At 51.9% G+C, this 23962-nt stretch overlaps 1 protein-coding gene across 1 annotated transcript in view; it reads left to right on the top strand.

Moving 5' to 3' along the window:
- The window catches only part of SHANK2 (SH3 and multiple ankyrin repeat domains 2), a 559042-nt gene that overhangs the window by 97328 nt on the left and 437752 nt on the right, over window positions 1-23962 (top strand). Inside the window, exons 4-6 of the mRNA XM_082476803.1 lie at window positions 15310-15513; window positions 19868-19939; window positions 21934-22042. Coding sequence (XP_082332929.1) covers window positions 15310-15513; window positions 19868-19939; window positions 21934-22042 — 385 coding nt within the window. The remainder of the gene's footprint in view (window positions 1-15309; window positions 15514-19867; window positions 19940-21933; window positions 22043-23962) is intronic.

The raw sequence follows: 23962 nt of genomic DNA, 5'->3' as shown, positions 1-23962 counted from the left end.
CTGCCGAGCGGGTTCATCAGCCCAGCGCCCGCTCACGGCTTCTCCAGAAGCTCACATGGCGGTCCCTCTTCTGCCCCAGGTGGAAGAGGTTCCCTCTGTAACCGAAAGTGAGGTCCAGCTGCTTGCTGCTCTAAAGCCAATAAAGGGGCAAGGTTGGTGGAAAGGAAAGTTTGCTTTATTTCGGAGGCTGGCAACCTGGGTGGGACAGGGCAGATGTCCACAGGCCAGCTCCCCACCCCTGACAGTCAGTGGGCAAGAGCTTTTATAGACGGAGCAAGAAACAGCACAGTCAGCTCTGACGGTCATCTTGAAATTGGTCATGCAGTGGTCTGATCAGTGTCATCTTGATTGTTTTAAGGACAGTTAATCTTCAGTTCCAGGATGGGTTTGTTCCCATTTCCTTGGGACCAGTTCTCGGAATTGTGGCAGCTTGTGTCATGGCTACAGTCTGGTCATCGTGCAGTTAACTTCTTTCACCTGGTGGGGTTTCTGTATCTAAAATAGCTCAAAGGACATGGCTCAGAATATTATCTGTAGCCCTTGAGGAGGAACTAAAGGTCCTTGACTTTGCCTAATGACTAAACTATTATTATTTGGTCTCGTTTGACTATTTTCCTTTGTTTCTGCATTTTCTCACTTCTCTGATTAAACCTATTGTTTGGCTAACGTTTTCTTCACAGACGAAAGGCAGGCAGAGGACATGGGGGGCGGGGGGAAGGACCAAAGGGCCCTGCTCCGTTTCACCTCCCCAGGTGGGGTCTGGACCTGCTTCTCCTGAGTGACTGCTGTTTCTGCATCTCGGTGGGGCTGGAGTGTTGCACCTTGGATGGAGAGTATCTGGCCGTGCCGGTCCTCCTTCCAGGAAAGCTCCCTGGGGGCCACCGCACGTGTCGATGAGCAGAGTCCTGGGTAGGTGGGTGGGTGCGCAGGCCACGCAGGGATGACAGGTGGGGCGGGCTCTGGAGTGTGGCAGGCGGGCATTCCTTCTGCCCGCTGGGGCATCGCAGATGCACAAGGAGCTTACGGTGGGGTTGAGCTCTGGCACCCGTCGGTAAACTTGGCCTTTTAAGCAAGAGGCACGAGCCAAAATCAATAGAGACTATATAGCCCTTGTGTTATTTCTATTTGGGGGCACAACAAACGGGGAAGTGGGGACAGAGCTGGCACCAGGACCTTCACAGCCCCCTTTCCAAGCCTCCCTGAACGTCACATCACAAGGACGGCACAGAGGAGAACAGAAGGGGGCAGTGACGAGCTTTCGGGATCCCCCTGGGTGTGTACAGCATCTGCCCCCCCCACGCCCACCTCCACCCAGGGCTTGGCACCGAGTGGCTGCGGGGAAGCTGTCCGTCCACGTGTCTGTCCCCACGACCCGTCTGAGCCAGTTAACGGAGGTGCAGGAGCCTGGCCCACCTGGCAGAGGCTTCTGGAAAATACCTTTTTGCTTGAATCAATGCTTGCATTTATTAGATAACTGCGTCTTCGAGTTTATTTCATGTAGGAAAGAGCATCTCAGCTGCTGTCCTGACCCCTCAGCCACAGTTTATTTCTGTCCACCCATCCCTCTCTCCCTCGAATTTCCCCCCGAGAGCAGCGGCCCGTAGCATCCCCAATCCCCGCCGCGGCCTTCCTCCCCGCTGCATCCCCGCCTTGCTGCCTCCGCCGCCCTGACCCCCGCAGCAGCTGATCGAAGTGCCCCTTGATTCATCACTTGCCTCCAATCGGGCTGTCAGGGCTGCTCGATCCAAGTGGCCTTGGTCCTCCCGCTCATCACCGAGAATCAAAACAGAACTCTAAGAGCACAGAGCGTTCACCTCCTCCTCCATCAGGGTTTTAAATCCTGCTTTATCCTGTTGCCGCAGACGACTGTCGTATTTCCTTTCTATATCTGAGGCTTCCCTCGTTTTTGAATATGAGGAGGACTTTGCCTGTCCTGTCTGTTTCTGAGCCCATCTCCTCCTACAGTAGCTGAGAATCCAGCCCCGACGGCTGGCCTCTCATGCTGCAAAGACCAGGAGGTGGGCGTGCATCGTGAGAGAAGGTTCTGGAAGGCCTGTGCAGGAGTGGCTCGTCACCTTGAGAATCTCCGTCGGGGCACACGGCTGGGCAGGTGTTCAGTCCATCACTCTGGGCCCCTCGGGAGGTGAGAGTCTCCTTCCGGGAGTTAATTGCAGCCTCTGAATTCCACTCCCGGAAGGTTTGTCGTTGACTGCCAAGGACGCATCTTTCCAGAGGGAATGTGGTGGGGTGGGTGGACCTTCTGCCACGTTCTCTGGACACCCAGGCACTGGGTGAACGGAGAGCGGGAGGCTCGGGCCGGGGAAGCGCAGGTTGGCCGAGCCTGACCCCTGCAGCCTGGCCCTCCCAGGCTCCCGCCTGCCTGGGTTTGTCTCACATTCAGACAGGATTCCTTTTCCTGGGATCCCTCCCCAGCTCCCTCATCCCTCCACCTCTACTCATGTCTCACGGCAACCAAGCTCGGCAAGGCCTCCCTGACCCTCCGGCTGGCGGGAGGTCCTGTTACCACGTCTGTCCAACGCCATCCCAACCATGGTCACGGCTCCAGCTCGACCTCCTGTCCGGGGCCTGGACCGCGTTTCTTCCTTGACATCTCCTCTGAAAGCTCGGAGGCCCCTCGACTCACATGGTCCGGAGCAGATGCCATGACCCTTTCCTTCTTCCCTCTGACCCCAAAGCTGGCCCCGCTGGTTTCCCTCTCTTGGCCAGTGGTTACATTAAAAAAAACCCCAGCTCTACTGAGGTGTGATTTACAAGCCGTGAAGCTCACGCATTTTAAGGGCCCCGTCCAGTGGTTTTCAGTAAGTCTGCTGAGTTGCCCGGCCACCTCGGTCTGGACTCTTCCCATCACCACCTTGTGCCTGTTTGCAGTTCCTCTTCATCCCCACTTTTAGCCCCGACAACCACTAACCGTGTCCTGTCTCCACGGAGTCCCCTCTTCTGGACCACCCACGTGAACAAGTCACACGACGTGTGGCCTTCTTTCACCCGGCGTCACGGGCGTGAGGTTCATCCACGTCATGGCATCTGTCTGTTCTTTCCTTTTTATCGCCGGGTAGTAGCCCATCATGTGGCTGAATCCATTCCCCGGTTGATGGCCAGTTGGGTTGTTCCCACTTTGGGCTGTGAACCTTCTCTGATTCTGTTGTCTGAGCCAGAACCCAGGAGTTATCCTGAGCATTCCATCACCCCTCAGCCAATCCACTCCCGAGTCCTGCCCTTTGACCTTCTGAATCCCTTTGCACCCGTGTCACTCTCTCCCCACCCCAGCCCTGTCTCTGCCATCTTCCTCCTGGACCAGGGGAGCTGCAGACCCCTCTTTCCTCTCAGAAGTTTTCCACATGGTGCTGAAAGCAGCTGTTTTTAATGCGAACCCGGTTGCCTCTTTGTTGTAGACCGCCCCCCATCCAAGAGTCTTACTGTTCTTAGAATAAGGTCAAATGCACAAACTTATTTACAAAACAGAAATAGAGTCACAGATGTAGAAAATAAACTTATGGTTACCTAGGAGAAAGGGGGGTGGAGGGATAAATTGGGAGATTGGGATTAACATATACACACTACTATATATAAAATAGATAATCAACAAGGACCTACTTTGTAGCACAGGGAACTCTACCCAATACTCTGTAGTGACCTATATGGGAAAAGAATCTAATTTTTTTCTTTATTTTTGGCTGCGTTGGGTCTTTGTTGCTGCACGTGGGCTTTCTCTAGTTGTGGCGAGCGGGGGCCACTCTTCGTTGCAGTGCACGGGCTTCTCACTGCGGTGGCTTCTCTTGTTGCAGAGCACAGGCTCTAGGTGCGCGAGCTTCAGTAGTTGCAGCACGTGGGCTCAGTAGCTGTGGCTCGTGAGCTCTAGAGAGCAGGAGTTGTGGCGCATGGGCTTAGTTGCTCCGCGGCATGTGGGATCCTCCCGGACCAGGGATCGAACCGTGTCCCCTGCATTGGCAGGCGGATTCTTAACCACTGAGCCACAAGGGAAGTCCTGGGAAAAGAATCTAAAGAAGAGTGGGTATATGTATATGTATAACAGAATCACTTTGCTGTACACCTGAAACTAATACACATTGTAAATCAACTATATGCCAATAAAAATTAATTTTAAAAAGAGGATCAAATGCTAGACATCTTATGAATTCCTCTCAGCCCTCGCCTGCTGAGGTGACATCTGAGCCGAGCCCCAGGTGACGAGAGGTTGGCTTGTAAGGATCTTTGCCCAGAACATTCCGGGCAGAGGGTCGCAGGAGCGGCATGCCTGAGGTGGGAATGAACTTGGTTGGCAAGTCAGAGCAGTGGGGAAGGCCGAGGCCGCCGGCTGGGCAGGTGCACGGGGCGGAGGGCGGTGGGTAGGGGCTGAGGCAAGGGGGTGTGATTCCCCCTGAAGAACAGTGGGAGTTTTGGAAAGGTTTGGCACAGAGCGTGTGACCTCGTTTATATTTGAAAGGGGACGCTGGCTTCTCTCGGGGGAGGAGGGAAGGGAGCAGAGGCAGGTAGGAGGCTCCTGCAGGAATCCAGGGGGTAGGGGGTGTTGGAGGCTGGGGCCAGGGGTGGCGGGAGAAGGTGGAGACGGGGACAGGTTCCTGATGACAAAGTCGAGGTCATCAGAGCACATGTGGCTCTCGCAGGAGATTGTGCTCTGGCCAAGCAAAGGGTCCTTAAGGGTGACTTGTATCAACACCCTGCCTGCGTCTTTGCAGTTTCTCAGCACAGGAACAAAAAAAGACTCCTTTTCTTTGAAAGATTGAGATGTAATTCACGTACCGTACACTTTGCCCATTGAAAGTGTACAATTCAGTGGATTTTAGTAAATTCACAGATGAGGGTACCCACCACCACAGTCAATCTTAGAACATTTTCGTCACCCCGAAAGGAAACCCTGTACCTGTTAGCAGGGTGTCCCCCATACCCCTCCCCCAGTCCCTGGCGACCACTAATCTGCTTTCTGTCTCCGTGGATTTGCCTGTTCTGGACATTCCATGTCAGTGGAATCAGGCCTGGGAGGCGGCTCATATTTATTTACTCTTGTTGTCGGCTTCTCCTGTTGGAGACAAGCCCATCCCCCTAGGTCTTCCCCTGAAAACAGCGCTTATCCCATTGACGCCTTAAATGTTTCCATTAAATGGCCTCACAGGTCACCCAGTAGCCCAGGCAACGCAGAGGTGAGAAACTCTTGCATCAAAATGTTCTTTCGTCTTTTGTGCTGCCATTTTGTTTTCAGATTTTCCTGTCCCAGATTTTCCTTTCTCGCCTGCTTGTTTGCTGACCACAAGGAAATCTGTTTGGGATTTTAGACTTGATTAGAACATGAGTTGTACATGACCCTGACTTGAGTACATCTTCTGCCCTAAAAAAGTCATCAAAGAGGACTCAGTGGACAGAAGGTGATAACGGTGATAATGTTCTTCGTTCAGGAACTTGGTTTATGGCAGTGGAGTGTGGCCCGGGGCCGACTCCAGTTCAGCCAGGGAAGCCCCCAAGAGGCCGAGGAATGCCTTAGGCTCCAGATTGGTGTATCTATTTTTCATTTAGAGAAAATTTAAAATATAGGAAAAATACAAAGAATAATGTCATACATACCAGTTTTATTGTTTATTATGTAGAATTGACAGTGGCTAACGTTTTGTCTTTTTTCAATCATAGGGTTAAAATGCTTCTGATAAAGCCCAAGTCTCCCTCACCCTCCTGCCCAGGCCCCTCTGCTCAGAGGCAGACACTGTCGTGATTCACTGTGAATCCCTCTTGTTCCTTTTCCTCTTTTTATATGCATCAGTGATCTCTATATAGTGTTGTGTTGTTGTGTAAAAATGAATATATATATACCTGGTATCACACTGGGCATGTCATTTATAACTTACGTTTTCCACTTGGTGTTATATTTTCAAGATTTGTCTTTATTTATTTTATGTATCCACCCATCCATCCATCCATCCATCCATCCATCCATCTACCCTTTTGGCATTGCAGAAATATATGGTTTGGATCTTTGATCTCTACCTTCAGCAGCTCTGTTAATGTCCTTTTGAGTAATGCATTTGGATCACTTTGCGGGGGTAAAAGCACGGAACCTGGTTACCTTTGTGGTTTCATTAATTGCTTGGTAAAGCCAGAGAGAGCCCACCTCCCCACACCCTTTGACTCCCCTCTGCCTCCATTTTCTCTGTGATGTGGTGATCATCAGCCGCATTGTCCTTATTGTTGTTTTTTTTTTTTTTTTTGCCAAAGCAAGGGAATCATTTTATTTTTATTTATTTATTTTTTTAACATCTTTATTGGAGTATAATTGCTTTACAATGGTGTGTTAGTTTCTGCTGTGTAACAAAGTGAATCAGCTATACATATACATAGGTCCCCATATCTCTTCCCTCTTGCGTCTCCCTCCTTCCCACCCTCCCTATCCCACCCCTCAAGGTGTTCACAAAGCACAGAGCTGATCTCCCTGTGCTATGCGGTTGCTTCCCACTAGCTATCTATTTTACGTTTGGTAGTGTATATATGTCCATGCCACTTTCTCACCCTGTCACATCTCCCCCATCCCCCCTCCCTGTATCCTCAAGTCCATTCTCTAGTAGATCTGCATCTTTATTCCCGTCTTGCCCCTAGGTTCTTCTGACCATTTTCTTTCTTTCTTTTTTTTTTTTTTAGATTCCATATATATGTGTTAGCATACGGTATTTGTTTTTCTGACTTACTTCACTCTGTATGACAGTCTCTAGGTCCATCTACCTCACTACAAATAACTCAGTTTCATTCCTTTTTATGGCTGAGTAATATTCCATTGTGTATATGTGCCACATCTTCTTTATCCATTCATCCGATGATGGACACTTAGGTTGCTTCCATGTCCTGGCTATTGTAAATAGAGCTGCAATGAACATTTTGGTACATGACTCTTTTTGAATTATGGTTTTCTCAGGGTATATGCCCAGTAGTGGGATTGCTGGGTCGTGGGAAAGCTCAAGAGCCCTCCTGTGAAAGGCCCGCAAGGAAGTCAGGCCCTGAATGTGTTGGCTATCATTCATGTCATGGGACAGCTTGCTAAAGGCTGAGGGGAGCCTTATTTTCATATGTATCATTAAGAAGTGAAAAGCCTATTTAACCAGCCCCAGTTTTGTGTGTTGGAAGGCTTCCATGCTGCATCTTCCTGTTAGATGTGGGTCTAATGCCCCATATATGCGAGTGAGCAGGGCAGCTCACGCAGTCTCAGTGGCCCAAGCGACGCATGTCTGGCGTGGCGTGCTCTTCTGCTTAAGCTTACTGTCAAAACCCACTTAAATCCTTTCGAGAAGCTAATGCCTGGGTCTGGATTATTACACATTCTGTCAAAAGCTTTGTAAATCCCACAATGTGGTGAGAATATTGTGGTTCAAAGGTCACCCTGGGGAAGAGCAGAGCTCTCCTCCTTCCCTGATGTCCCGGGCTGATAAGAATGATCCAGAAAGTGGCAATAAGAGGGCGCGAATCATCAGAATTTAATTTTCTAAATTAAAAAAAAAAATTTTTTTTTTAAATTTTCTAAATTTTTAAAAATTTTCTCAGAATTGTAATTTTCATTAGTGCCAAGGATGAGGCTCTTTTCTAGCACCTTTGCTCTGTGGTCGGATTTCCGTGGCTCCTTCCCTCCCTGTTCTGAGCGTTCTGCTAACAGCCCTTCTTTCTGGGCGGACAGACAGGAGCTCTTATGCCACTTGGTCAGCACAGCACCTGCCCCTGTGTGATGCGGCCACCACCTCCCCTGTCTCCCTTTCTCTGCCTGGAATCCACTTCGTGGCCCCCCGCCTGGTGAACCCTCCCGATGTGCGGCTCCATCCTATGCAGTTGGGACCAAGTTGAAACTCATCAGCCCTCTGGTCCATTCATTCCAGACCTGCCTCTGGCAGCTGTGTGACGTGGGGAGCAGTTCCGAGGGTTTACGGTGTTCCTCTTTGGGCTTGGGGCTGCTCGTACCTCCTCCAGGAGGACATAAGGAGAAGAGGGTGCGTTTGACGTGCTTTCTTTGCTGGGCTGGCGGGCGCACAGTGAGTGCTTTGTGTCTGCGGTCAGGACGATTTAATTCTCCCCCGCCTGCCCTTACGCACCTCCACTTACTGCTTCTAGGAGGACCTCTTTAGCCACATCATATCCTCTGCTTTGCTCTGAGCCTGCCTGAAATCGTGGGGACCAACAGAGGAAACTGAACTCACCTCCAGGGAGGGTGTGAATCTCTGACAGAGCCCAACTAGTGCCTCTCAGCGACTATGGCCTTGACAGCCGCAGAGGACCACTAGCTGGCCCCTTATAGGTCACCAGGATGCACGGTCCACCCACCACTTCACTAAAGCATCCGGGGCTGCTGTCAAGCTTTTATTCTTTGAAAAATGTTATTCCGATTGGAAAAACACTAACCCTAACCCTAACCCCTACCCTAACCCTAATCCACAGCCACTTTGGCCTTTAGTGTTTAAACATTCAGAAGCACTAGTGTGGCTCCTGGCCGTCAGCTTCCTCGGACCAGGCTGTCCTTCTCGGTCACAGTCACCCACTGTTTTCCCCGTTCCATATACATCCTTTTCATGTGTTACCGTGACAGCATCTCCATGTTTTCCACCACAGGTACAGCCTGGTTGGTCTTTGTCCACGGCAAAAAGCATTGTTTCATTTGGACGATTGCATTTGGACACCACTCCATCACAGTTTGGGGGGGCAGAGGTTTGCAGGTGTGCAGATGGCACGTGAACAGCTGTTAGAGGCCAACCACCCCTCGATGCACCTTTAAATGACTCCTGGCAAGTTCTGTTTATTAAGGGTCTTTGAAATGCATCCCGAAAGAATTGAGGATGATGTGAAATGTGCTTCCTTTGCAATGAATGATGTGCTCAGAAACTGGGATTTCTTTCAGAATATCTTGCGTTCCTCCTGGATGCACTGGGGTCCGTGTTTCCAGCTCCTTATCCTGATGAACAGGTGAACAGGGGTGATGCAGGGGGCTCCCTCAGCACCACGACCCCTGAATGCTTTGTCAGGCCTCCCCCTCGTTCTTCTCGCTTTTTCTGGGAGAAAGTCAAGAGTGAGCTGGATTTAAGTCTCACCTGAGGACCATGAGTGAGCAGATGTGGCGGAGGAGGTGATCTGAATAGATGGTGTAATTCAACCCGTGTTGTTGGTGGCTCTTCCCTTGACCTCCAGACAGCTCACTGTAACAACAGACATTTTACACGGTGTAATATTTACCATTCCTCAAGCTTTGTCTAGACACGTCTTACCCTTCTAACATCTTACAAAACAACCATTGTCATCATTTCTGTTTCGCAGGGCCCAGACCAGATTTGGAGAGCAATTTACTCTCTTACATAAAATTCTCTTGCTGTGTTTTTGTGAATCAAAACAGCCTTGTCCAACTTCTGCCTGCTTCTGCCCCACGGGCCAGCCCCTCCGGTAGATACACGTGACCCCAAAGCACCAGGTTGTGTGACCCTCTGTGGATCCTGTGAGTTAGTTGGCCATACAGACATGGCCCAGTGTGGCCCTCTGTGTGTGGCAGAGGCTTGGCCGTGGTCACAGTGTGATGGGCTGCCTTGTGTCCCTGTAAAATTCATATGTTGGAGTCCTGACCCCCAACACTTTAGAAGGGAACTGTATTTGGAGAGGAGGATCTTTAAAGAGATGGATAAGGTAAAATGAGGTCACTGGGGTGGGCCCTAATCCCATAGGACTGGTGTCCTTATAAGAAGAGGAGGTCAGGACACAGACACACACAGAGGGATGACCACGTGAGGACACAGGGAGAAGACGGCCGTCTACACGCAGAGGAGAGAGGCCTCAGGAGGACCCAGCCCTGCCCACACCTGAATCTGGGATTCTAGCCTCTAGGACTGGAGACAGTACACGTCTGTTGTTTAAGCTCCCCGGCTGTGGTGTTTTGTTACAGCGGCCCAAGCTGACTCATACACACAGATCCAGGGTCTTACGTGGCTGACTCAGGCACCCCTCTCTTGTCTCCAGGGCCAGAGTGCCTCCTCTTGAGTCCAGGTATTTCAGGTTTAGCCTCATGTCTTGCAGAATAGCTACAGCTCACGCTGACCATGTAGGATTTCTCTCACTCTCTTCATTGTAGATTTCAGTGTGACCATGAGCTCTACCAGGGGAAGGGCCAGAGTTTCTTGTGGGTTGACCGCACGCCAACTGCAGCTCTGCTCACTTTGGTGGTGCGTCTCTCCTCTCAGGATTTTTGGATCATTCAAGGAGCTGATGAGGTCACAGTGCACTTGGTGCAAAGCGGGCCCCCAGAAATGGTAGCTCCCACCATCCTCGTCCTGATCACGTGTGGACCTTGCTTTATTGCTGGGTTCTGTCACCCAGGACGGTTCCATGTATGGAACTTTGTATTCAGTGCAGTTCAGTTCCAGTGACATCCACTGAGCTGCACGGACATCAGGTATGGTTCTGCCAAGAAAAGGACATAAACCCTGTCGTCACCAACAGCTCAGAGGGGCAGGGAGCGCTCTCGCCAGCTGAATGCCGGTGGTGCCAGGAGCCGGGAGAGGGCGAGGGTGGGGGATGTGAATGGGTGCCTCTTGGAGGAGGAGGGTGCAGATGGTTACCTGGGCTGGAATGTGCCTCCCCCTGGAGGATGCTGAGCTGGTCTGCGGGAGTCCTCGGAGCTTCCTGGAGGCCGGGCTGCCCTCCTGTCATCCAGGCTGATGCCGGTCACGGCCCCTTCTCTCTCTGTTAGAGTGTGCACGTCTCTGCCCCTCCCATTTCCAAACCACCCAGATCCCGTGTTGAGCGCTATGCTTGCCAGGACGTAAGCGAGAAGCACTCTGATGTGGGTCTTGGAGATGCCCGTACATCCTCTTGCAAGTGTTCTGCATCTTAAGCCACCAGCTCAGCCAGACCCACCGGGCGGTTTTGAGGTGGATCTGGATGTCTTGGCATTTGGGCCGTCGCAGCAGGAGATCAGTGAGTGACAGGTACCGACTCCTGCCTGTGTGTCAGGAGAAAGGGAGGAGGAATACACGCGTGTCCCACCTCCCAGGAGGCAAGAAATGCAGGATGGAGAGGCTGTGACCCGCAGGCTAGACAGGAGGGGGCAGGGGGCAGCCGGCTTAGCTTGAATGGTCCGTGGGCTGTGGTTCAACTCGGGCAGCTCAGCGGTCAGCTCAGCTGGGAGACCAGAGAGAGGGCGAGTCCCTGACCCTGTGGGAGGTGTGAGTGCAGTTTCAGCTGGCAGACGAGGTGGGGAGGGGACGGCCAGCTGGAAGCACAGGCGCGCAGGTGCTGGAGGCTGGGGGCTCACGTGGCCTGGCTTTCCAGAGGACTGCCCGCGCGTTGCTGGAGTGTGTGTGTGTGTTTGTCTGTGCATATGTGTGTGTGTCTATGTATGTGTGTGTATATGTGTTCGCATGTGTGTATGTACAGGTATATATGTGTGTTTGTATTTGTGTGTCCTTACGTGTTTGTGTGTGTATGTGTGTGTGTGTATGTTTTTATGTGCATGTGCATGTGTGTGTGTGCCAGTGCACACGTGTGTGGGGTTGGGGCCAGGGCAGAGGTGGTACCGACAGGCAGGACGTGGGGAGTTATTGGCTTGAGAGGGGACCCTGGCGGCCACTCAGGGAATCAGGTTGTGTGGGCCCGAGGGGCATGGGGTGAGCTCAGTGCAGTGGCCGCTGGAGTGACCTGGTGAGAAAGGCTTGGGGCTGCTGGGCAGTGGAGGTGGGACAGATGAGGACTCACACACCCGAGGTGGTGGATTAATCCAGACCAATCCAGAAGCTGCGGGACAGGACGGAGTCAAGAGGTCCTCCTGGGTTTGTGGCATGGGAGGAGGGGCAGCCGCTGGGATTGGGAAGGAGGAGGGAAGGAGGAGGGGAGGGGCAGGGAGGGACGATGGGGGGCATCTGTTTGGGGGTTGAGTTGTTAGGTTGGTGTCATCACTTAGCCCACACTGGAGTCACTCATCTGTCAGCTGGCGTCCAGGTCCCTGCGTCTCCCTGCTCGGTGGACTTGGGTTCATGGTCAGCACCTTGCTTTGTGTCCAGGGTCCTGCCACAGGTCCACCACTGTCACCATTGCTGGCTAAGGAGCCTGTTCCAAGATTTTGTTAGTCTTGTGAATTCACACCAGGGTGAAAATCTTTGTTTGAAGTGCTTTGTTGTTCTTCGGGGGTTTTCTTTTGTCCATTCCACCTGAAGCCCAGCCGTTAAGTGGAAGAAAGGACACCACGTCCGTGGCGCTCCCCTGCTTTTTCTGGGAGGCATGTCCGTGGCTAATCTCCACAGCACCACATGCCTTGAGACCTGTGACATTGTCTATTTTTAAAAGTATCTCGAAGCGTAGCCTTTACTTCTTCGAAAAAAATTATTTAGAATCTCCCAAATAGCGTCCCTTGCTATGGAGGTGAAACTGCTTCTCCCTTGTAACTGTCAACATTTAACATTGGGGCAAATTGACAGGTAATTGGAAAATCTGAACAAAGGCAGTATCTCCCTGGTCCACAGAGGACCTGAACATGAGTATTCTCTTCTGTTTTCTCAGTGACTAGACGTCTGATATTTTATAATTTGTCCGCACTGAGGTGCCGCGTGCACAGAGAGGAAATGACATGTCAGTTAAATAGTGAGGACTTCGGAGCCGGGCCGATTCAACTTGGGTTCGGATTGAACCTCCACCATTTTCTAGACACGTGACCTTGGGGTAGTTACGTGAGTCTCGGAGGCTCAGCTTCCTCATCTGGAAAATGGGAATAGTAATAATTGTTATTACATTGTATTTTAACATATAATTATATATTAATTATAGTTATTGATATAATAATAATAATCACACTATATCAATAATAATGATTATAATAATAATAAGACTCTCCACTCGTGGTTGTGTTGAAGGTAAATATAGTTAGCACAATTTCTGGCATTTAAGAGACAATAAATGTCAGCCCCGACTGTGTCATCATCATGATCATTGTCATCACCATTATGTTCACCATCACCGTCATCAACACCACCATCATTATCACCATCACCATCATCAACACCACCATCATTATCACCATCACCATCACTATCATCAACACCACCATCATTATCACCATCACCATCATCAACACCACCATCATTATCACCATCACCATCACTATCATCAACACCACCATCATCATCACCATCACCATCACCATCATCAACACCACCATCATTATCACCATCACCATCACCACCATCATTATCACCAGCATCAGCACCATCATTATCATCACCACCACCACCATCATCATCACACCCCACTAGGCTTTGAGCTCCTTAAGGGCCAGGAACCCTTATCTTTTGTGGGGACACAATTCAACCCATAATGACATGTATTATACATGTTCCGTCTGCTTCTTACAACTGCCCTGCAAGTTATGTAGTTGCCATGGTTTTCATCACAGAAACAGGGGGACCACTGGGTTGGTAAATTTGCCCAGGACCACAAGGTTAGTGTGTGCAGTTGGGTTGGAAATCCAAGCCTTTCTGACCTCCGAGCTCCTGCTCCTTCTAGCAGTTTCTCAGTGGGGCCCTCTTGGCATTTTTCTGGAGCAGGACGTTTCTTCATTGTGCTGGGCTGGCCTGTACACGACTCAGCATCCCCAGCCCTGCCCCCTAAGTGGCATTGGACACCAGTCTCTGGGATCATCTATAATTGCCACACAGATCCCCTGGGGGCTGGTTTTCAGACTGTGCTCTGCTCAGGACCCACTTGCTGGCAGGATCCTTTCTGCCGGCCGCAGGGAGGGAGCCTCAGGCCCTCTTTGGATGCTGGTCTCTAAGGGAAGCTGAGTTCGTGTATCCACGTAGCTGGAACCAGAGGCCGACAATGATTCTCAAAGCAGAAATTGGCGAGATACCCACGGCCCCACTTGGTCACCTCTGATACAGCTCAACTGTTGTGTTGGGCGTTTCCAGACAGTCTTCTTATTCAGCCGAGGATGGCAGGGGTGCAGCTGGCAGTCACTGAAGCGAACAACGGGGCCCCCACCCAGCCTCGCAGCCCCAAGAGGAGCTCTGAGCCTTACTCTTGAATTCAGTCTTTGCCATCGGAGAGGGACAGACGGCGCATTCATGCCTGCGGGGTCAGGTTTCCTGGCAGCGGGATTCCGGGCTGCCTGTTCAACCAACCTGTTGTTGAGAGTAGCGGGGTCCTCTTACCCGGCGGGGAGGAGCTCCCCCGAGGCAGAGGGTCAGGGAGATAGTAGGGCCTTTTGCATCCTTGGACGAGCAAAATCCCCCTGCAGAGAATTGGTTCCAACCTCATACGCAGTCAAACCTCGTCGTTTCTGAACGCTTTTACAGTGATTAAGCACATTTTTGAGCCCCTGTTGATGGCCGTGCAGTGGAATATAATTTTAATTCAATAAAAATTAGAAGTGATGGTCAGAAGCGGATTTGGCCTAACGTTTGTTTTCCTGGCTTATTGGCGGGTCTCACTGAAAGGACCGGAGAACGTGACCAAGTCTTGTCATTCTGGTTCTTAGCGGCTCCGCTCTGTTCTTGAAAAGTGTTCGTGGTTGGTTTGCAGGAACCGTCTGTACTGTTTAACTTTTTCAAAAATTAACTTTCACGGCAACTGATACGATTGCTAAATCAAATCATTCTTCGTAATTGCCGTTCTTTATGGTTTGGGCGGGGCGGTGTCAGTGTTTTTACAGCTGTTACATTCAGAGTCCGGGGGGTGGGGCACAGACGCTTGTGCCCTGGGCTTTCCCATCAGTGAGGTTACGAGAGGAGACGTCCACCTGGACCTGAGGTGCCAAGAGAGAGCGATCGGGGTAAAAACTAAGCCGCACTGTAATTCGCTCGCGCCGTGGTCCTCGGTCTGTTTCCGAGACCAGCTACAGCAGCAGCACCTTGAAACTTGTGAGAAATGCAGCTTCTGGGGCCCGATTCAGACCCGCTGCCTCAGACACTCTGCTTGGAGGGGGTGCGGGTCAACAGTCTGTGTTTAACAAGCAGGGAGGTTTGAGAAGCTCCGTACAAGCGAGAGAACTGCCCAAGGCAAAAGGTGGTGGGGAGTGATGACCAGAAAACACAGCTGGGCCCAGAGATTGGAGCCAATGGTGAGAGCTGAGGCCACAGAATCAGTGACTCGATCTGAGCTTTTCCCCTTTTATATTTACCAAAGCGACAAGAAGGTCGTATTTTTTTCATCCAGAAAAGCCAGGGGGTCCAGAGCTCAGAGGAGCTCTCAGGACAGAATGGAAGCACCTTTGGCATCTCTGACCACGTGCCGGGGTGGCATCCTGCATCATTAACCAGGGGTCTCTGTCCTTCCGCGCAGAAGTGCATTCGATTTAACCCAGATGCGACGGTGTGGGTTGCGAAGCAGCGGATTCTGTGCTCGTTGAACCAGAGCCTGAAGGACGTCCTGAACTACGGGCTGTTCCAGCCGGCGAGCGACGGGCGAGACGGCAAGTTCTTGGATGAGGAGCGTCTTCTGCGCGCGTACCCGCAGCCCGCGGACAGGGGCATCCCCTCCCTGGAGGTACTGGTCACCGCCTCAGAGCCTGGGCGTGATGGCGGAGGGAGGACCTTCCCCCAGTTCCACACTTGATTCGGGCTGGGAAATCGCTCTTAGCTCAGAACAGTAGTGTGCATTCTCGAGGTCGCAGCTGATTTTGTTGTGATTTGCGGACCAGTGTGCAATTTTTAGCCATTTGTTTTCCTACTGTGGATTGGACGAACTTGTTGGAGGGACACCTTGGTGTGAGCGGACCATGGATCTGACTCAGGCTCGCATCACCAGGAGCTGTGAGCCCTGGGGACGCAGAATGGGGTTTGCTTCTACCTCCCTGAGTCTCCCCCACCCCCATCCTTGGGCACAGTGTGGCCCGTGGCCATCCAGCTGTTGTCAGAAGCATGACTCCCGGGAATGACCTGTGGGCTCTTTGAGCCGCTGTGGCCAGTCACGTGCTCTTGGGCTGCCTCGTGAAGTGGTGGGTGCATACACCCGGCAGCTTTGCATCCACAGAAAGTGTGTCCCCCGGCTCTGCCCTGGGGAGTCCGGGCTTGCTGCACCCTGAGTTTACATATGGTATTTCCACATGGTGTATTTTTAAATTAATTTTTAAGCAACTATACTCCAATAAGAATGAATAAAAAATTTTCATTGGCACATAGTTGATTTACAATGTTGTGCTAGTTTCAGGTGCACAGCAAAGTGAATCAGTTATCCATCTACATATAGTCGCTCTTTTTCAGGTTCTTTTCCCATATAGGTCATTACAGAATACTGAGTAGAGTTCCCTGTGCTGTGCAGTAGGTCCTTGTTGGTTATCTGTTTTATATATAGTAGTGCGTATATGTCGATCCCAACCTCCCAATTTATCCCTCCTCCCCCACCCCACAATTATTAAGACAGCGACACAAGTCGGTGGAAATGTGGTCGTTTCTACTATGACCCCACACGTCGCTATTATTATCAAGTGATCGTATTCGTTTCAGCTTAGTCAACAGTGAGGGCCTGTGAGTGTGGCATCGTGGGTGGCATCTGGGCCCTCGAAGGGGGTGGGTCTGAAGTCAGAGACATCCTGGACCATGGCAGCACCTCATCTGCACATTCCCAGGTCTGACAGTGACTTTGAAGCTGAGGTTCTGAGATCCCCAACATGTGTTGGACCAGGGAGAAGGGTTTCCGTGGAGGAAAAGCTGGGATGCCCCTGGGGAGTCAAGTGGTTCCCTGTTCTGGCCTCAGTTTGCTCACCTGTGAACTGGGGGTCCATTGAGAAACCGCCTGTCGGGGGCCTGCTCACAGTCTGCCCCTTTCTTGGCATGGCCCACGTGCATGGGACAGCCAAGGTTCTGGTCTGATGGAGCTTACACTCCTGTAGGAGACGACAGGCCAGGAACAGTAAACAAACAGCTCATTTGGGGGCTGATAATTTCTATAAAGACAGTAAAACAGGGCGAGAACAGGAAGTCCGGAGCCTACCCTTGATCGGAAAGCATCTTGGAGGAGGCGACACGGGCCCGTCCCCCAGCCCCTGAGAACCGAACGAGAGGAGGCCTGGGAGAGCCCGGTGGGACCTGGGCAGGGCTGTGTCCTGGCTTTCAGGGCAGCCGTCATGCGTGTCCTTCTGCTGTCTCATGGCAGCTGAGGCCGAGAGGCGAGCACGTGAGCATTCATTGCCCCACGTGGGCGTGTGGTCTGTGACATCAGACGGACTTGGTCCAGTCCTGGTCACTGTGGGACCCTACCTGCCACCCCACAGCCTCTCTGAGCCTCAGATTCCCAGCTTTGAAATCAGAGGAATCTTCTCGGTGGCTGTGAGGCTCAGGTGAGCTATTCCTCGGGGCAGTGATCTTAGCGTAAGGCCTGGGGATGGGCGAGCGCCTGCATTGGTGGGTGCTGCAGCTGCCCCTGCCATCGGCTCTCATTGCCATGAAGGAGTCATTTACATGTATGTTCATGCATCTCCTTGGACCACCATCCTGCCAGGTGGTCCACTGTGTGGGGCTGAGCCGGGCCTGGAGGTGGACACACCAGGGGCAGCCTGGATCTGAGCTCTTTGCCTTGGATCGTTGCAGTAAAACGCGGTTGGCTACGTATGAAACACGGAGAAAAGAGCAAGAAAAGGATGTGTGTTTCTGAGCCTGCATCCCTCTAGCCACAAGCTGTAAACATTTATGACTGTGGAAATAGACATTCTCCTCCATGTGCTTATTTACCCTCCTGCCAAGAGATGTTATCGACCCTAGCATATTTCTTTTCATAACTGGAAAAAGCACCCATTGACTTGAATTCCTACAGATCCGTCAAGTAAGCAAACTCTGTTACATCCCCTCACATCACTCTCAGTGGCTTCTGAAGCCTCAGAGCCGTGATGGATGAAGATAAGCAACAGGGAGTTTCATGGCCATCCCCAGAATGTGCTGTCCTGGTTGAATCTAGAATCTGAGGGCTAGAGTCCTAAAGCGGCCTGTGTCTCCTCCTGCCAGGTCAGTTCAAGAAGGCGGACGCTTACCGTTTGCGACGGTGCACGTGATCCAGGAACTGGGTGCAGCCTGCGTTTCACGGGACTTTCTGATTTCACTGATTTATTTTGGCACCTAAAAAAAAAAAAATCAAGATTCGGTCTGTGGCACCGAGGAATTTTGTCTGTTGTGGGATTGCTATTTTGTTTGGAGTGGAGGGGAGGAGATGATAAGGTGGTCACTCTGGAAACTTCACGTGGGATCAGACTTTCAGGATTAGGTCACCCCCCTGCTCTGCACCTTTTGTGTCACGCCTGTGCTTGTTTAAACTCCTCGGAGTGGGAGGGAATCAAGGGAAGTTGGGGAGGGAAGGATAAGACAGCGTTTGCCCAGCACCGGTTCTGTGCCAGGAAGCTCACGTTCAATCCTCGGGGCACCCTGGGAGCTCTGTGTTGTGATCCCCATGCGACAGACAAGGAAACGGAGTCCGAGGTGGGGCAGGTGTCCAGCCCAGTGATTCGGCTGCTAGTGAAACGGGGCAGGACCCTATGGTCCTTCCCTCCCCGCCATGTCCTCTGCCCGCCTTTTGTCTGTGGAAAAACTTTAATCAAAGAATATGTTTAATCAGAGAAGTGAGAAAATGCAGAAACAAAGGAAAACAGTCAAAGGAGACCAAATAATAATAGTTTAGTCATTAAGCAAAGTCAAGGACCTTTAGTTCCTCCTCAAGGGCTATAGATCATATTCTGAGCCGTATCCTGTGAGCTGTCTTATAGATACTGAAAGCCCTACCAGGTGGAAGCAGTTAACTGCATGATGACCAGACTGTAGCCACGACATAAGCTGCCACAATTCTGAGAATTGGCCTCAAAGAAATGGAAACAAACCAACCCTGGAACTGAGACTAACGGGACCTAAAACAATCAAGATGCCGCTGGTCAGAGTACCGATGACCAATTTCAAGACGACTGTCAGAGCTGACCGTGCTACGTCTGCATGTCGCCCCCTCCCTCTGTCTATAAAAGCTCTAGCCCACTGATTGTCAGTGGGGGGGAGTCGGCCTTTGGACGGGAGTCCACCCTCCCCGCCTCCAGGCTGCCAGCATCCAACATAAGGCAAACTCTCCTTTCCACCAACCTGGCCTCTTTATTGGCTTTTGAGCAGCGAGCAGCCGGACCCCACTTTCCATTACACGGGCAGTGGTGGGGCTGGAGTTGGAGCTGTGTCTCAACTCAGAGTCCCAGTGACTGCCAAGCTGCCAGCCTCCTTCCCAAACCCGCCACAGTGCATCTACTACAGAGGCAGCCAGGGCACCCAGGAGAAGGAACGGGGCATCGGGTGAAAGGCGCTGGGGATTCGGAAGCAGCCTGCGGCCCCAGTGCACCCTCCTGGACACCATCACTCTACCTGAGCAAGGTGTGCCCCTCTGTTCCCATGACGTCTCTGCCAGGTTAGAGGAGGTGCTGCCATTTGAAGGAGTGAGTCTGAGCCCCAGAGTCCCAGGCGGAGGTTGTGGGCTGAGGGCAGGTGGCTTTGCCGGGCTGGGGCTTCTAAGTGTGTTTAGTAAAGGTTGACGATGTCGAGGACAGAGCCCACGTGAGGAGCGGGCCCTGATTTGGTGCCATGCTGATGCTGCAGAGGAGAGCAGAGCACATCAGGCTCCTGAGTCCTCCTCCCTCTGGGTTGCTCTCTTTTCTTTTTGTGACTTTCCAGCCAAAACAGCAGCAACATCTCCGCAGAAGTTACCCTTACGCTGTCGTAGGCTCTGTGGTGCGAACACAAGTAGTTTATTGAACACAGAAGGGTTTGCTAGGGAGCCCCCGCCCTGGGTGAAATACCCACGGACAAGGCAGGTTTTTCCTCTGAATGGCTGTGTGAAATATTTACCTGGTTTTCTTTTTTTCCTGTTTCTGTGTCTGTGCCAGTTTCGCTACAAGAAGCGGGTATATAGACAATCCAATCTGGATGAGAAACAGTTGGCCAAGCTGCACACGAAGGTGAGCAAGGACTGGTTGTGTGGACCCTTGGTGTTCATTTCTGCGTCTTCATCTTCAGAGATCAGGAGAGCTCTAGGGCAGAGGGTTCTTCCTGTGAGATGCTGAGGCTGATGAGGCACCTGCTGCCACCAGAGCCCTGTTAAGTACCGCCATCGTCTCCTCCCGTGTGATGCAAATGCAGTTGATGCCTGCGCATAAGGGAAACAATATCCCTGACAGTGGAGATTGGGGCCCTACTTTCTACTCACCTCCTCCCGGGTGTTTCTGGGAAGAGGGGTGGCCGTTCCCTCTGAGCCTTTGCTGCCAAAATAGGGGACAACACTGAAGTAGGTGTCTGCTGCTGCCACTCTCGTGATTAAGGTGCTGTTTACATAAACTGCATGGAGGTAAGACGCACAAGGGCAGCAGGGGAGAAGGAGAGAGTGAAGGAAAGAGCTGTGGGCTGTGTTCCAGGCACACCTGCGCTCCGTCAGGGATGCTGTGCCCGTCCAGGGCGTGCAGGAGCTGGCGCGTGCGGTGGGCACCTCACTCAGCACGGAGGAAGATGTGTGATAGCCAAGGATGCTCTCAGATGCCCTCCTCCAGGTCCCGCCCCTCCGCGGAGAGCCTGGAGCATTCCCTGCAGAGCACAGGGAGAGCCAGAGTCAGGACGGTGCCCAGACAGCTTACCTAAGCCAGCCCTGATCTGCCCAGGTGAGCTCACCTGCAGCTCTGAGTCCACAGAGAGCGTCCCCAACCTCTGGGGTCCCCTTGTTTTTGTTTCATCCCCCATTCATATCAGGATGGACGTGTGGATTTTCATTGTGTTCAGTGGGTTATAACATGCCATTCTCATTATTTATTTTTGTGCTCAAATTGTCCGGATGTGGCCGGTGGCCCTTCTGCCTGGCTCTCCTCCCTCTGGCATTGTCCCCACCATCCTTTGAGTACTGACGGCTTTCAGGCACAAGACGGTCAGGTTGCTCTCGCACTTTCCCTGCCCAGCCCTGGAATCCGCCCACACAGGGGTATTTAGACTCCAAGTCTGGGTACTTCTGGTTTTTTTGATTACTCTCTGATGTGTACATGAAAATGTGTTTATGCATTTAAAATAATGTCGATTAGTAAATAGCAATGAAGGTGTTCAGTGAAACCAAGTGTATCCTGTGTCCTCGAGCATTTGTTAATGTTTAGTCCCAGAATGTACAGAAAGCATCCAGGTGGAGATCCGCGGGCTGAAGGGTCCAGGGGTTGGTTTCAGGGTGACTGGGGAGGGGTGTGGAGTGCGGGTGGAGAACTGGCCCAGTGAGAGCATTAGACTCATCTGACAGAGGCATCTCAGATGCTGTGATTGCCATCAAATAGCCCAGGTTATCTGCCAGATGGACAGAAAATCATTATTTTCCTTGCAGATGAGCCCGGGCAACCTGGTCAGGGTTGAGCCCCTGGTCATTTTGATCTCACGAGGAGTGACTGTCTCCCTCACCTTGAATCGCTCGGTGACCCACGCGCCCCTGTGTCCACCTGCAGGTCACGGGATTACCCACAAGTGGGTTACGCTGAGTGAGCAGTGCCCTTTTGCTCTCCATAGCAGCCACCGCTTTAGAGATTAGGAAACACAAATACCAATCCTTAGGCTTCGCTCAAAAGAGGATGGAGTCAGAAGACCTGGGGTGCACCCTGGAAAGTATAGTTTTTCAAAGTGGTCCAAGTGGCTCATCCTTTTGAAAGTGAAGGAACATCCTGTGACTCTCGGCAAGCACAGAGATCGGTGGGGGATTTCTAGAACATTCATCCAGGACAGGCCAATTGCGTTTGCCATGTGCTGGGCTCCGGGCTTGGCCCCGGGGTTCCAGATGCAGAGGGATGCTGCCTGGTGAGCCTGGGGACTGCAGCGGGGCCCCATCAAGGGGCAGCTCTCCTCCCTGCAAGGGCGGCCAGGTGCACCCCGCAAAGAGCCTTCTGTAGCCTGAAGAGACGTTTCTCTGTGAGACCAATTTTGCTTTTCTCTTTAGACCAACCTGAAAAAATGCATGGAGTACATCCAGCATCGTTCGGTGGAGAAGATCGTCAAGATGCTGGAACGAGGCCTGGATCCGAATTTCCATGACCTGGAGACCGGAGGTAGGGGCCGGTTGGAGAGACTTGAGGAAACCCCACTGGAACGTGGGTTCGGGGAGGAAAGGTGATTCTGTCGTTCGGATTACACGTGCATAGGAAGCATCACGCTCTACTTGGTTTTAAAAGTGCTTTCTCCCTCCTCCGGGAGCCTGTGTTTGCTGCATGGAATTGCCAGCATCTGGGAGGTGCCTGGCAAGTGGTAGGTGCTCAGTACGTGTCTGAGTTGAAGGAGAGAATGAGTGAATGAATGAACGACAGCACAGAGGAGCCGTCTCGTGCCAGCCCTGGGAGATGCACATGCACCTGCATGTGCCTAGCTCCCCCTGCTGGAAACCAAGTCCCTGTGCGTGGGACCTCAGATCACGCGTGGGATAAAACGGTACAGGGCTCTCATCCTCCGCCCTGCTGACACTGGGGCCGGATGATCCTTTCTGTTTCTTACCAGTTCCAAATGGGCATTAACTTTTTCTTTCTCTTTTTTTTTTTTAAAATTATTTATTTATTTATTTTTATTTATGGCTGTGTTGGGTCTTCATTTCTGTGCGAGGGCTTTCTCTAGTTGCGGCAAGCAGGGGCCGCTCTTTATCACGGTGCGTGGGCCTCTTCACTATCGCGGCCTCTCTTGTTGCGGAGCACAGGCTCCAGACGCGCAGGCTCAGTAGTTGTGGCTCACGGGCCCAGTTGCTCTGCGGCATGTGGGATCTTCCCGGACCAGGGCTCGAACCCGTGTCCCCTGCATTGGCAGGCGGATTCTTAACCACTGCGCCACCAGGGAAGCCCGGCATTAACTTTTGTTTAATCTCATCTCTTCTCTCTTTGTTTCCAGTTTTATGGAAATACGATTGATGCAAAACATTGTATTAATTTTCGGCGTACAACGTAACGATTTGGTATATGGATATACTGGGAAGTGATCGCCACGATACGTTTAGTGAACGTCCGTCACCACTCATAGTTACACATTTTTTTTTTATGATGAGAACTTTTAGGATCTACTCTCTTAGCCACTTTTAAATATACAACACAGTATTATTAACCGCAGTCGCCATGCTGTACACAACATCCCCAGGACTTACTTATCTCATAACTGGAAGCTTGGACCTTTTGAACCCCTCCACCCATTCCGCCCACCCCCCTCCTACCTCTGGTGACCACCAGTCTGTTTCTCTGGGTTCAGTTGTTTTAGATTCCACATGTAAGCGAGATCATACAGATTTGTCTTTCTCTGTCTGGCTTATTTCACATAGCATTATGCCCTCAAGGTCCATCCACGTTCTTGCAAATGGCGGGATTTCTTTCTTTTTCATGGCTGAATGATGTTCCCTCGTGGGGCTGGACAGTCCTTTACGCTGGGGGCTGTCCTGTGCACCGTAGGATGTGTACGGCATCCCTGGCCTTCACCCACAAATGCCAGTAACACCCCTGAGTTGTGGCCGCCAAAGATGCCCCCAGACATTGCACAGTGTCCCCTTGGTGGGGGGGGGAGGCACCATCATCCCAGGTGAGAGCCTTGTGCCCAGGGGACACGTGAACTCGACCAGCTGAGGTGAGGCTGTGTGAGAGCCGAGAGCGGCTCAGGTGAGGGTCTCCATGGCAACTCGGAGCGTTCATCCGGGCAAGCGGGTGTTGCTGAGTAGAGAGCGTTTATCTTGGACTCAGCGAGCGGGGCCTCCCTCCCCTCTCCTCTGGGGTTGGGCCGGTCCTCCCTGTGCCAGTGTCACGTATAGGTGCCCGCCTCACAGTTGCTGAACCCACCACAGGTGCGTCAGCTGAAGAAGGGCGCTCTCTCGTCACTTGTGGGGACTCTAAAGCTGGGGCAGGACCTGCACCTGTGCTCCTCCGGCCGTGCACGTCCCCATCCACACACAGGTGGCTGTGCTGTAATCACCGTCGGCTCCTGTCTCCTAAATTTAACTGAGCAAC

Source organism: Balaenoptera physalus (genome assembly GCF_965194825.1).
Source record: "Balaenoptera physalus genome assembly, chromosome: 10".
NCBI classification, from domain to species: Eukaryota; Metazoa; Chordata; class Mammalia; order Artiodactyla; family Balaenopteridae; genus Balaenoptera; species Balaenoptera physalus.
This window is presented reverse-complemented; position numbering and strand designations above follow the sequence as displayed.